General features: G+C 43.3%; 1 protein-coding gene across 3 annotated transcripts in view; it reads right to left on the bottom strand.

Moving 5' to 3' along the window:
- The window catches only part of efl1 (elongation factor like GTPase 1), a 372,345-nt gene that overhangs the window by 230,379 nt on the left and 127,489 nt on the right, over positions 1–14,477 (bottom strand). For all 3 annotated transcript variants that reach the window (XM_070858673.1, XM_070858675.1, XM_070858674.1), the window contains exon 12: positions 5,445–5,544. In XM_070858673.1, coding sequence (XP_070714774.1) covers positions 5,445–5,544 — 100 coding nt within the window. The remainder of the gene's footprint in view (positions 1–5,444; positions 5,545–14,477) is intronic.

Here is a 14,477-nt window from a genome sequence, read left to right as displayed (position 1 = left end):
TCAGGAGGATGCCAGGATACTGAATGAAATGAGCCTGTTTATGTCCTCTTGAAGTTTATTACGGACCACTGCTGTTTTTGATATACATTAATGACTTGGACTTGGGGGTATAGGGCATAATTTCAAAATCTGCAGATGTCACTAAACTTGGAAGTGTAGTAAATAGTGAGGAAGGTAGTAATAGACTTCAAGAGAACAAACAGGCTGATGGAATGGGCAGAACAACTGCAGCTTCTTCAATCTAGTTATAAAGCATCCCCTCCAAGTCACACACCATCCTGACTTGGAAATACATCGGCGTTCCTTCATCGTCGCTGGGTCAAAATCTTGGAACTCCCTCCCTAACAGCACTGTGGGAACACCTTCACCATACGGACTGCAGCACTTCAAGAAGGCGGCTCACCACCACCTTCTCAAGGGGCAATTAGGGATGGGCAATAAATGCCGGCCTTGCCAGTGACGCCCCCATCCCAGGAACGAATAAAAAACAATGAAATTCAACACAGATAGGTGCGAGGTGATACATTTTGGTAGGAAGAATGAGGAGAGACAATACAAGCTAAATAGTACAATTTTAAAGGGAGTGCAAGAAGGTGGCATAACAGGTTGACAAAGCATTTAATAAAGCGTATGGGATCCTGGGCTTTATAAATAGAGACAGAGAGTATAAAAACCAGGAAGTTATTATTAAACCTATATAAAACACTAGTTCGGCGCCAGCTGGAGTATTGTGTCCAATTCTGGGCACCGCACTTTAAGGAAGGACGTGAAAAGGGTGGAGAAGAGATTTGCTAGAATGGTTCCAGGGATGGGGGATTACAGTTACATGGCTAGACTGAAGAAGCTGGGGTTGCTCTCCTTAGAGTAGAGAAGGCCAAGAGGAGATATGATAGAGGCGTTGAAAATCATGAAGGGTTTAGATAGAGTAAATAAAGAGAAACTGTTTCCAATGACTGACCAGAGGGCATAAATTTAAAGTGGTTGTCAAAAGAACCAGAGGCGACAAGAAAAACGTTTTTACGCAATGCGTGGCTAGGATTTGGAATGCACTACCTAATGGGTGGTGGAAACAGATTCAATAGTAGCCTTCAAAAGGGAACTGGATAAACATTTGAAGGAGAAAAAATTGACCACATACTCTGGGCTGGCATTTCAGCACTGAGGGAGGCTGCGCTATCAGAGGTGCCGTCTTTTGGATGAGATGTTAAACCAAACCTTTGCCTGCCTGTTCAGGTGGATGCAAAAGATCCCACGGCACTATTCGAAGAACTGGGATTCTCCTAGTGTCCTAGCCAACCAAAACCACCAAAATAGATTAACTTAACATTTATCTCATTGCGGTTTGTCGGATTGTGCTGTGCACAAATTGGCTGCTTACACAACAATAGCGACTGCACTTCAAAAGCAATTTATCAGCTGTGAAGCACTTTGGGACATCTCATGGACAAGCAAAGTGCTTACTTTATAACCTGGCCTATCCCTTTAAGGGTACTGCTCCGATACTCCATGTGGGGGGAGTAACTGAAATAGGCACGTCCAGAGGTCAAGACTACTTGCTGAGGGATGTAGATTTGCAGCTACTTGTACATACCCAGCTCCTGCTCTTGGGAAGCGGCCAGGTTACCAAGGTCAGAAAACCGACGGGAACAATCGGCTTTTCTTTCCACAAGATCATTTTGCATCTCTAACAACATGTGACAATTGGAAGTGTGACTCAAGATGACCTTTGAGGTGACAGACGGACACTGGATGCAAGACGTTGATATTAGATACAATACAGGAAAAGAATCAGAAATAAATCATTCAAGGAAAATTATAATTTCGCAACAACAAAAAAAGTGATCAATTCCACCAAATGCTTGTAATGTCAGTGTATTTAAATTCACATTTAAATTTTGACATTACCACTTACAAATTTCAGAATTAAAACCTTAAAACACATCTAAATTAGGAAAGAAAATCAAAAACTTAAAAGTCACATTTTTTATTAATTGAATTTTACGGAACTAACACACTGTATAACGAACAAAGTAAACCAGCAAAGTGCACTCTCAACAAAATAGGATTGTATAAATCTGAGAATGCGAGACTCAAACCCAGCACCTCCGCACTCTGAATGTTCATTTGCTGCAGATCGGTTTATGGCATGAATTAGATATAGGCACAAAGAAATGCTTGGTGCAAAAGGCAATGCGTATTTGATAACTAAAACTTTGAACGAACAGCCTTGTTCATGATAAACATTGCAATTTTATACATTACAAATTTTAAATTGAGCTTTTCCTAAATTTCTCCAGAAGCACTTTGCAGTTTTATCAAATACTTCCCCCATGCACACTGCTTTCATTATTAACCTTTTTCATTCAATATACTTTAAAAGCAAATATTTTAGTGGGAAAATAAATTTATTATTCAGTAAGTTTTTTTTAATAACCTGAAAAATTGACTGTTAAAAGCACTTCACTTATGTCGAGAATATAATAGATTATCTTCTCTGGTAGGGTCTTCTTCATTCTTCAAGTAAAAGCTTCTCCTCACAACAAGAGCTCGTCCTTCTTCTGATTACTTCTGAAGGAGCGCGTGTGTGGCATGTAAAAGTGGCACATTGTCACCTGTACTGATGCCAACACGTGCTTTGCGATTTCTGCTCCTTATAAAGGTAGGCACCCCATACCACCAAGTTAGTTCATTTTGACCTGGATTACTGCAACTTAACTATATGACATTTCCCTAAGGCTAGATAATTTAACACTCAGGGGAGACAACATGGTTGGAAAGACCAGAGCATGGTGTACAAAGAATGCTTTCATTCAAAGGATGAAGGTGACCCTATCAAGATAGACAATCTGTCTTTCGTGCCACAGTGGTGGGATGATTTTTAATTTACCCACTGGGCTTCTATCTGCAAGCTAGTGGTAATCTAAAATACACAAAATCACCCAGTCAGCCATCTTCTGTTTGCTGATTGCTTCCTATCGTGCAAAAGCCCAAAGTAAAACAAACTGTGAATCTGCTCCCTAGGTTTAACATAAAATGCAATTAAATCAACAGTCCAATTCTGACTGATAAAGCAGCAAGCAGTAGGACAATAACCTTTTATCCCAATTGACTTTCCAAAAAAAACCTCAGGAATACATTCTAGATGAGTCCGAAGGACCAGTCAACAATATTGCCAAAGGCTGTTCCATACTGAGCAGGACAACTTACTGACCCTGTTGGCTAGTAATAAGGCTACCAATACATTAATTTTCAGGAAAAGAGTTTGGCATGGCACCATCACATCGGCTCAAACAGAGGTGCCATTACTCATGTAACTTTGAATTAAAATCCTAGTTTGGGACTAGTAAGGAACTGGAGGGGGTGGGGAGGGGGAGAAAAATTCCCCAGCGCACCGAGTGGGGGTGGTAACCGACTCGGGGAGGGATGTCCTGCGCCCGGTTCAGAAGTCCTGCCACGCGGCCGTGAAATTGCGGTTACCGCCCCTCAGAGGAAGTGGAGCGCAATCTCGCCCACTCCAGTTCCTCTTGGGGCGGGTTCCGGGGCGCTATTGGGGCACGTTAGTCAGCCTTCGGTTAAAGGGGGGGGCCGCTGCGCACACTGCAGGGCAATTTTGACCCCATAATTTCCAGAATACGTAGCAAAGCGTAACCTGTCACAGGACTTAACTAACCTACTGGAGTTTTTTTGGCAAAGATTTATTTAAACAGTAGATGGTAGTAATACAAATGGTGCTGCATTTTGGTCGGAAAAATGAGGAGAGGTAATAGGAACTAAATGGTACAATTTTAGGAGGGGCAGTAACAGAGAGACCTGGGAGTTTACGTACACAAATCTTGGAAGGTGGCGGGACACATTGAGAAGGCTGTTAAAAAAGCATGTGGCATCCTTGACGTTTCCCACATTACAAGAGTGACTACACTCCAGAAGTACTTCATTGGCTGTAAAGTGCTTTGAGACGTCTGGTGGACGTGAAAGGCTATATATAAGTCCAAGTCTTTCATTCTTTTTTATTAATAGAGGTATAGAGTACAAAAGCAAGGAAGTCATGCTCAACCTTTATAAATCACTGGTTAGGCCTTATAGCTGGAGTATTGTGTCTAATTCTGGGCACCACACTTTAGGAAGGATGTCGAGGCCTTGGAGAGGGTGCAGAAGAGATTTACTAGAATGGTACCAGGGATGAGGGACTTCTGTTGTGTGGAAGGAGTGGAGAAGCTGGGATTGTTCTTAGGGCAGAGAAGGATAAGGGGAGATATCATAGAGGTGTTCAAAGTCATGAGGGGTTTTCAGACAGTGAATGGGCAGCAACTATTTCCATTGGCAGGAAGGTCGGTAATCAGATTTTAAATAATTGGCTAAAGAACCAGAGGGGGACATGAGGAGACATTTCTTTATGCAGCGAGTTGTTATAATCTGGAATTCACTGCCTGCAAGGGTGGTGGAAGCAGATTCAATAGTAACTTTCAAAACAGAATTGGGTAAATACATGAAGGGGGAAAAATTGCAATGCTATGGGGAAAGAGCAGGGCAGTGGGACTAATTGGATCGCTCTTTCAAAGAGCCAGCACAGACACGATGGGCCAAATGGCCTCTTTCTGTATGAATCTATGATATTATGTACTTAAATTTTCAGTCATGAAATACGAGGCAAGTGTGGCACTGGGTAGGTAATGACCTTAAAATAAAAATAGAGGGCATTTCCAGCAGAGTGAGAACTGCCCGCCCAGAGATTAGTGCCTTAACCCAGGGTCACTCGCTAAAGTGAAGCGAGCTGCCACCTTCCGTGCCTCCCGCCCCCTGATCAGGGAGCCATGTCCGTCTGGGGGTAGAGGCTTGCCATGGCAGGCATTGGGAGTCGACTGCACCAGGAGAAAGAGGCGGCTAGCAAGCTGCCTGACTGAAAAAAATATTCTCTGGATGATGGGGCCTAGCAGAAAACAGGCCCCTCTTCGCTTTTTGCCCCGAGGCCCCATCCAGTCACCTTTGAATGCTGGAGCAGGGCCTAAAACAGCTGGTATTGCTTCCAGCATTCAAAGAGCGAGACGGCAGGAAACACGGCTGAAGCCAATTCTCTTTCATTTGCATGAAGTTTACAATCGCCCATCCCAAGGGACCTAAGCCACCCGAAAACCAAGGGAGAGGTAGCAGAGCATATCCCCAATCACCTTTCTGCATTTACCTGCCCAAATCTATCCTAAAATAGGTGGGGAGGAGGCGGAAAGGCTAAACCTATAGGTATTAAAAAGATTTTGCAACATGCTTCATTGCTATATTTGTAATTCTGTAATTTTAAAGGCACCATTCATTCAATCTTCACATATTTGTTGCAAAATTCCAAGTGAAAACTTACAGAAATCATTCATGAGTGAAATTAACAAGCAAATGGATGAGGAAATGAAAAATGTCAAGTGCAAAAACTATACAAGACAATTAACATCACTTACCTCTGCTTATTCTGGGGCAAAGCCTTGGAATCCACAGCAAACATCTTGCAAATAAACACGATGACTGGGGCTGTCGCATCACTCTTGCATTTAAGAAATGCTGAATATATAAAAGAGCATAATAATAGGTGTCAGTGCTTCAATAAATTAAGGGTGTAGCACCAGTTATGATTGTGAAATCAACAGGCGGTTGAGGGTAGGGGGAGAAACTGCAATTGGAACAGCTCTTTATCCCAAAAGGTACAAGATTGTAGTTTGAAGAACTGAACATGAATTTCTTCCATGCGATTGTAAATTGAAGTTTTTGACAAGTCATTATCAGAAAATTGCTTTATACAATAATTACGTTACATTTTCTGCTGATTTTCATTTTTAAATTACACGCGCCAAAATAAAAATCGACAGTTTTAAAACAGATTTTAATAATCTTGCAGATCAGTTTTCACTGGAAGTAGAACAATCTAATTACTGTCTTAATCTAGACTCCACAACAGCACAGTTGTCCAAATAAGTGAAAGCGAGATAAAACAGAATGTCTGTGTTACATCAAGAACTGTAGCCTATTTTAACATCAAGCATGAAGCAGTTGGTCAATTGCTGAACTCAGCAAGACTGGTTCACTCATTAAAAACAGACCAGCTCTTCATGCAGCACCCTGTGCAATATTTGGTCATCCTCCAGTGCATAATCAGGCTGAGAAGCAAAACACACACAGGACTTTTCTAAGAAATAATACCGCTCAGAGGAGATTACTCAGTAATGCAAAGAGCTACTAATCAATTTTATGATGTATTAGTTCAAAATGTAGGGTTTTCATAAACATTTTGGCCTGGCCTTTGCAGTCGCCTTGACTTTGAATACATTCCTTTTTTCCTTTAAAGCCTTAGAACGAGGCGAAGAGACAATTTGCATATGTCTGGAGTACTAAGCTTACAGAAAAGGAGGGAGAAACAAGGACAGGGCAATTTTTTTCCCGCAATACATTGGGTTGTTGAAAAGTATCAAGTACCAAAGATATCAGGTTTTGGTTCCCCTTATCTCATCGGACAGTTTTGAAGTTTGAAAAATGATCAAAGGCCATATCAGAAATTTTCGTCTGAACATCTACATTTTAAACGAATATATAATAAAATTGACGAGGGCCCACCTTAACTGGAGCCCTATCAACAGGTCCGTTCCCATAAACCACATTACGCACGCCTGCAGAGGGAGGGATGGGATGATGCCAATGAGAGCACACACCATCACTCATCCCCAGCTGTACCGAAGAGACCAAACCCAAAAACCAAGCAAAGCTGGGATAGTCCCTCTTTGCCTGTGCTGCCCCCAGCATGCGATTACTGCCCCCACTACGCCATGAATATACCCACAACACTAACAGCAACCTGCATTAAAAAGACATTTTACTGTAGAGAAACCTCCAACGTTATCTCACAGAGGCACAAGTTAAAAACAAAGATACAAATTCACGAAGAAAGAGAGAACACTCGATCAGCTCCGCTGGGCGGGCTACATAGTCCGCATGCCAGACACGACACTCCCAAAGCAAGTGCTCTACTCGGAGCTCCTTCATGGCAAACGAGCCAAAGGTGGGCAGCGGAAATGCTACAAGGACACTCTCAAAATCTCCTTGACAGCACCACTGACGTCTGGGAGTCCCTGGCCCAAGACCGCCCTAAGTGGAGGAAGTGCATCCGAGAGGGCGCTGAGCACCTCGAGTCTCAACGCCGAGAGCATGCAGAAATCAAGCAGAGACAACGGAAAGAGCGTGTGGCAAACCAGTTCCACCCATCCCCTCCCTCAACGACTATCTGTCCCACCTGTGACAGAGTCTATGGCTCTCGTATTGGACCTTTCAGCCACCAAAGAACTCACTTCAGGAGTGGAAGCAAGTCTTCCTCGATCCCGAGGGACTGCCTATGATGATGATGATGATGATGATGATGCCAGGGAAGGGAATGCACAAGAGGCAGGAGTCAGAGGAATGGAGAGTTTGGGGAGATGGGGGATTGTAGATTTGAGAAGATTGCAGAGATTGGGAGGAACAAGGCCATGGTGGGACTTGAACACAAGGATGAGAACTGTCAATTCGTTTGCTTAGAATGGCAGCCACTGTAGCACAGTGAGGACGGGGATGATGGGGCAGCGGGACCAAGCGCAAGATCAGATACGGCCTGCAGCTGATGAGCTAAAGTAAGCACTGAGTTGAGGATATATGCCAATACTACATCAGTATTAAAACGAATGCATGATTTTGCTTTTGAAATTTTAAAGAATACTTAGATCTGGGTTTTAATTGTTACATGTTTGCTAATTTTCCGGTTTAACACCTGCCGTCTTGAAATAAAATGTTACGGTTTTTAAAAAAGGACTGAAAAACACCCTCATAGTAATCGCTAAGTAACAACTCCATCCGAAAGATTCCAATGTTTGCTTCACAAAGCAGTGTTTACATCCAAGTACACCTTAGATAACACATGCTTCGTTACCTGGTAAAGTATTAACAAGTTGCTGGTACGAATAGAAGTAAATAAATGTTCAAATTAACTCTCAAAACCACTACTTTTTTTTCAAAAAAATCAGTAAATTATTTTTATGCAACTTTCCCACAAAAATACAAGGTGTGTTTTTTTGGTCCAGTAATTGGTTGGTTACTAGATCGCCTCAGTGCCAAATGATATTCCATCAGTCAGTAGGGTTAATTTATGGGCATTAACAAGACGCCACAGGGATAGTTTAATATCAATAATTCGTTACAGTAGCTTATATTCCACAAAATCTAAAATCTTCATTTTACAAATCCTTCATTGTGGAAATGAGCGGGCAGAGGATAGAGCGGAGTTACAAAATTTCTTATTCAGCAGTCTTTACAAAGGAGGTTGCAATCTACATTTTTAATTTAAATGGTAATGAAAAAGGAAGAATGGTGTCATGAGCGACATTTTATTACAAATGTAGAAATTCATTCCCCCCGTCCCACCACCCCCAACAATTTTCTCCATTCATTCTTCTCCCTTTCTTAGCCCTCCCGACGGCAGTGACCTTTTGCTGAGTTATGGTTCTGCTGAAGCCTCCAGTGACTCGTCAAAAGGGCCGTTATACATCGACAGGAAGTGTCAGAAGCTCAGCCTGCTCCTTTCCCCACATCACAGCCACGCTGGTATTTCCAGCAGCGATTGCTGGGTAGTGATGATTTCCACCCCACCTCCCGAGCCCAATGTAATGCCCCTAACGCGGCGAGATAAGCAAACCCAGCACAGACCAAGGAATCGAACCCCAGTCCGTCTGCTCCGCTGAGCCTTCGCGGGAGCTCGAGAAACTTTTTTTTTCCACCAAAGCTTACAATCAATATCACTTTTTTTTTTAAAGTGACTATCTGGTCATTATCACATTGCTGTTTGTGGGAGCTTGCTGTGTGCAAATTGGCTGCCGTTTTTCCTACATTGCAACAGTGACGACACTTCAAAAAGTACTTCACTGGCTGTAAAGCGCTTTGCGATGTCCGGTGTATGTCAAGAGAAATAGGGTGGCTAAGAGTAATGTGGACCCTTAAAGACAGACGCACGTGATATTGTAATTGAAAATCAGGAAATGACAGACTTGCTAAATACTTACTTTGTATCGGTCTTCACAGCAGAGGATGAGGATAAAGTACCAGAGATATGAGGAAAAAGTAAAAAATAAATCAAGGAGGGGAATTTAATACAAGTAAAAAAGGTAATGGAGAACATAATGAGACTAAAGATAGACAAATCTCCAGATGGTTTCCACCCCAGTGTATTAAAAGTAACAGAGGGAATTGTAGATGATCATAATCTTCCACAGCTCTCTCGATTCAGGAATTATCCCATTAGATTGGAAAACTGCCAATGTCACTCCACTATTTTAGAAGGGTAAGAGAGATAATCTAGGAAATTACAGGTCTATTAATCTAGGTTACTAGAATCTGTTATTATGGAAAGAGTGACTGAGCACTTGGACAAACATTAACTGATCAGAGAGCCAGCATGGATTTGTAAAGGGTAAGTCATGGAACCTCGTAAATTTTTTGAGGAGGTAACTAACATGGTAGATAAGGGAGCACCTAAGTTTTATTTATATCGACTTCCAGAAGGCATTCGATAAAGTATCTCAAAAGAGACTGCTAACAAAAATGAGAGTGCATGGAGTTGGAGACAACCTATTGACGTGGGTAGGGAGTAGGTTAGGAGTCGGAGGGGCCGAAATTCAGAAGCAGCGGTGTCGAATGGCCGCCGATTTTCTGTTGAATGGCCGCCGCTCGTGAAATTTCTCCTCGATGGTTTTTCCAGCGGTCCCACTTTCACCTCGCTGCTGCCAAACCCTCCTAAGTGCGTCATCAAAGCGCGTACCACCAAACTGCCTCCCCGCCAGCAGAATTCACGTAAAAAAACCTTGCGGCTGCCGCATGGTGCCCCCGACAGTTCATTCTGTCGGTGCACTGTGTTTGCAGTGTGTACAAAATGGTGGTGTGGCTTCCATTAAAGGGGAGGGCGCACTGCCGCAGCCGCCATGTTAGTTCTTTTGTCGGCCAACTGCCAGGTCGGCCCGACAAATATGCCCCCAGGTTCAGCCAGGCCGCCAACAGATAGCCTGGCACCCCCTCTTGGATGCCAGACTGCTGGTCCGGCCGAAGCCCTCCCTGGTGGCCCAGTGGACCTAACTAAAATAATCGCAGAGCTCACAGCGGCCCTCCCCTTTAAACTGATGACTGACAGCGGCAAATACTCAGCCCGTCCCCACTTCCGCCCCTCTTATGACTGATCTTCTACTCTCTGACCCACTTCCACCACCATTATGACCGACTTCTGCTCCACTCGAAAAAAAAAACAAAGGGCCGGAATTTGGTGAAAAACCGGCACCACCGGATTACCACCAAAAAAACCGCTATGTTTATTTAATTGAGATTCACGGAAAATTAATCAACAAATATTTTAAAATCCGCCAGCGGGAAAAATCGATGTTCCACATGGATTCTCGGTGGAAAACGCGATGCTGGTCAAATTCAGTCACATTTTAGTCAAATTTAGACCGAGGCTGCGGGTTGAGCCTAGGAGGGGAGAAAACACAAAAAATATTTTTCAAAAAATTAAAAAATCGGAAAACATTTACAGGGCCTTTTTCCAATGAATCGCTGCAAAAGAATTTCAAATATTTTTTAAACTCATCATGGAGCGACGTGATCGGGGCCCAGGAGAGGCGTGAGTTCGGGGCCCAGGAGAGGCGAGGACCCAGGGGTAGCACGGGCCAGCCCACACTGCGATATGTGTGCGCACTAGGTCCATGCAGCAGAGCTGTTCTCCAGCCGTTTTGGTTAATCCTTACCACTGGACCAAGACCTAGCTCTGTCAAGCCACGCAAAGACATCTTCTACCCTTCAACATGGAGTTCGGGACCTGGAATATTAGGTCCTTCATTGAAACACCTGTGAACTCATCCCTTTTTGGCGTGGAAGCAAGTCATCCTCAATACGAGGGACCAGCTATGATGATGATGTCATAATGTAATTACTTTTTATTTCTCACTTTGTCCTCTTCATAGGACCTGTAATAGCATCAGGCTTGAGTTTCCTTTGTTGGCAGGGAGACGCTGATGTTTAAAACTCCCTCCAGCAGCTCCAGGTTCAAGCTGCCTCCTTTGTCAGGGAGACACATGTTTAAAACTCCCTCCAGTTGCTCTAGGCTCGAGCTGCCTCCGTTGTCAGAGAGACATTTATGTTTAAAACTCCCTCCAACTGCTCCAGGCTCAAGCTGGTATTTCATCAAGAATACCACCAAAAAACCTGGCAGAAATGCTGGCCAAATTCCAGTCCATAGAGCTGAATTTTGTGCAAGAGGCCACCTCAGTGCGGCGGTGAAAATACAGGAAAAACAGTAGGTGCGACCCGCTTCCGGCGGAGGTGAATTTTTACCACAGAGAGTATGGATAATTGGTACGTACTCCAATTGGCAGGCTATTACTAGTTGTGTCTCCCAGGGATCTGTACTGGGGCCTCAGCTGTTCACTATATTTTATAAAAGACTTGGATGAAAGAATATAAAGCCATATAGCCAAGTTAGGTGGCACAGTAATTAGTGCAATGGGAGCAGAAGGTTGCAAAGGGACATTGATGGATTGGGGGAGTGGGGAAGATGGAATTCAATGTGGGAAAATGTGAAATCATCAACTGTGGACCTAAGAAAGATAGATCCGAGTATTTTCCAAATAGCGAAAAGCTCGGAATGTGAAGTAGCAGAGAGATTTAAGGGTCCAAGTACATAAATCACTAAAACCTAGTGGACAGGTGCAAAAAATAATTTAAAAGGCTAATGGAATGTTGGCCTTTATCTGAAGGGGGGTGGAATACCCAAGGGTCAAAGTTATGTTACAGTTATATAAAGGTCTCCTTAGACCCCATTTAGAGTACTGTGTTCAGTGTTCCAGGCATCGCACCTTAGCAAGGATATATTGGCCTTGGAAGAAAGAAAGAGAGACTTGCTTTTTATATAGCGTATTTCATGACCTCAGGACTTCCCAAAGCACTTTACAGCCAATGAAGTACCTGTGAAGTGCAGTCACTATTGTAATGTAAAAACGCGGCAACCAATTACGCACAGCAAGCTCCCACAAACAGCAATGTGATGATAACCAGATAATCTGCTTTTGTTGTGTTGATTGAGAGATAAATATTGGCCAGGACAGCGGGGATAACTCCCCTGCTCTTCTTTGAAATAATGCCATGGGACCTTTTACATTCACCTGACATGCCAGACAAGACCTCGGTTTAACGTCTCATCCGAAGATGGCACCTCTGACAGTGCAACACTCCCTCAATACTGCACTGGAGTGGCAAGTCTAGGTTTTTGTGCTCTAGTCTCTGGAATGGGACGTGAACCCACAACCTTCTGACTCAGAGGCAAGATTACTAACCACTAAGCCACGAGGGGGACCAGCGTAGATTCACCAGAATAATACTGAGGCTAAAAAGATTGAATTATGAGGACATGTTAGAAAGACAAATGGTATGCTGGCCTTCATTGCAAGAGGATTTGAGTACAGGAGCAAGGATGTCTTACTACAGTTATATAAGGCCTCGGTGAGAGCGCACCTGGATTATTGTGTGCAGTTTTGGTCTCCTTACCTAAGGAAGGATATACTTGCCATAGAGGAAGTGCAGCGAAGCTTCACCAGACTGATTCCTGGAATGGCAGGACTGTGGTATGAGGAGAGATTGGGTCGACTAGGCCTGTATTCACTAGAATTTAGAAGAATGAGAGGGGATCCCATTGAAACGTATAAAATTCTGACTGGGTTGGATAACTGGATGCGGGGAGGATGTTTCCCTTGGCTAGGAAGTTTATAACAAGGGGCCACAGTCTCAGGGTATGGGGTAGGAAATTTAGGACCGAGATGAGGAGAAATTTCTTCACTCAGAGGGTGGTGAACCTGTGGAATTCTCTACCACAGAAGGCTGTGGAGGCCAAGTCACTGAATATATTTAAGAGGGATATCGATAGATTTCTAGAAACAAAAATCATCAAGGGGTACGGGGAAAAAGCGGGAATATGGTGTTGAGATAGAGAATCAGCCATGATCATATTGAATGGCGGTGCAGGCTCGAAGGGCCGAATGGCCGACTACTGCTCCTATTTTCTATGTTTCTATGTTGCACAGACAAGGCTAGTATTCTCTTGAATATAGAAGAGTAAGGAGTGATTTAATTGAGGTGTTCAAGATGATTAATGGATTTGATTTAGATAGAGAGAAATTATTATGTCTGGTGGGGTCCAGAACAAGGGGGCATAACCTAAAAAAGAGATCAGGGATGATGTCAAGAAACACACTTTCACACAAAGGGTAGTGAAAATCTGGAACTCTCTCCCCCAAAGAACTGAAAACCTCAAAACTGAGATTGATAGATTTTTGTTAGGCAAGGGAATTAAGGGTTACAGAACCAAGGCGGGTAGATGGAGTTTGGAATAGAGTTCCATCTAGTGGACTACTGTGGTAATGCAACTACTAATGTAAATACAATAAAAGGTCACATGACAAGTTCTTGTAGAGCCATCTTATGTATGGGTGTGTTTGCGATATCGTAAAGATATCACAGAGCTAAGATGCAGATCATCCACGATCTAATTGAATAGCAGAACATGCTTGAGGGGCTGAATGGCCTATTCCTGTTCCTAAAAAGCCCAACTCTATTCAGGATCTGAACTCGCTGGTGAACCAGATTGCTGATTCGAACCTACTAGCTTTGGTTTGTACAGATATACATTTACAAGGAGTAAGCCACTTTTGTCTCATTTGGATTTAATGTTTTGATTATTCAATAAAGTCTCCACCAGGATTGCCCTATTCACCAACAGGTACAGGATTTTCACAGAGTTTGAGTATTAAATTTATAAACAATTCATTTCATGCGCTTTGATGTTTTGCCAACAGATGGCAGCAGTTATGCACATTTCTCTGCTCTAGTCATGTATTCACTGTGTACAAGCATCATTAAAGGAGTGGGATCCATTTTTGTGTGTGCTGTTTTAGCTTCTAGATGTTCTTCTTTTGGCATTAGTGACACGAGCTATTGCTGGGTTTCAGGAAGACAAACAGAAATGGGCTGTTGCATCCAATTTTCTTAGGTTAGCTCATTAGCATAACACATTAGGAGTGCAAAATTGTACAAGTGAAAAACAAAAGGATAAAGACAGTTAAAGGAGTGTGCTACAATCGGGGGAACCACAATTCTGAAAGCATTTCAACCCATTAGCAGCCTTTGCAAGCCTAAAGGTGTCAGCCATAGCTCAGTGCGACATCACCACTGACACCTGGGAGACCTTGGCCGAAGATCACCCGAGGTCGAGAAAATGCATCTGGGAAGGCGTTGAGCTCTTCGAGTTTCAACACAAAGAGCGTGAAGAGGTCAAGCGCAGGCAGCGGAAGGAGCGTGCAGCAAACCAGCCCCACCCATCCCTTCCCTCGACGAATGTCTATCCCACCTGTAACAGGGTCTGTGGCTCTCATATTGGACTGTTCAGC

This window comes from Pristiophorus japonicus, chromosome 17 (genome assembly GCF_044704955.1).
Source record: "Pristiophorus japonicus isolate sPriJap1 chromosome 17, sPriJap1.hap1, whole genome shotgun sequence".
Classification (NCBI taxonomy): domain Eukaryota; kingdom Metazoa; phylum Chordata; class Chondrichthyes; family Pristiophoridae; genus Pristiophorus; species Pristiophorus japonicus.
This window is presented reverse-complemented; position numbering and strand designations above follow the sequence as displayed.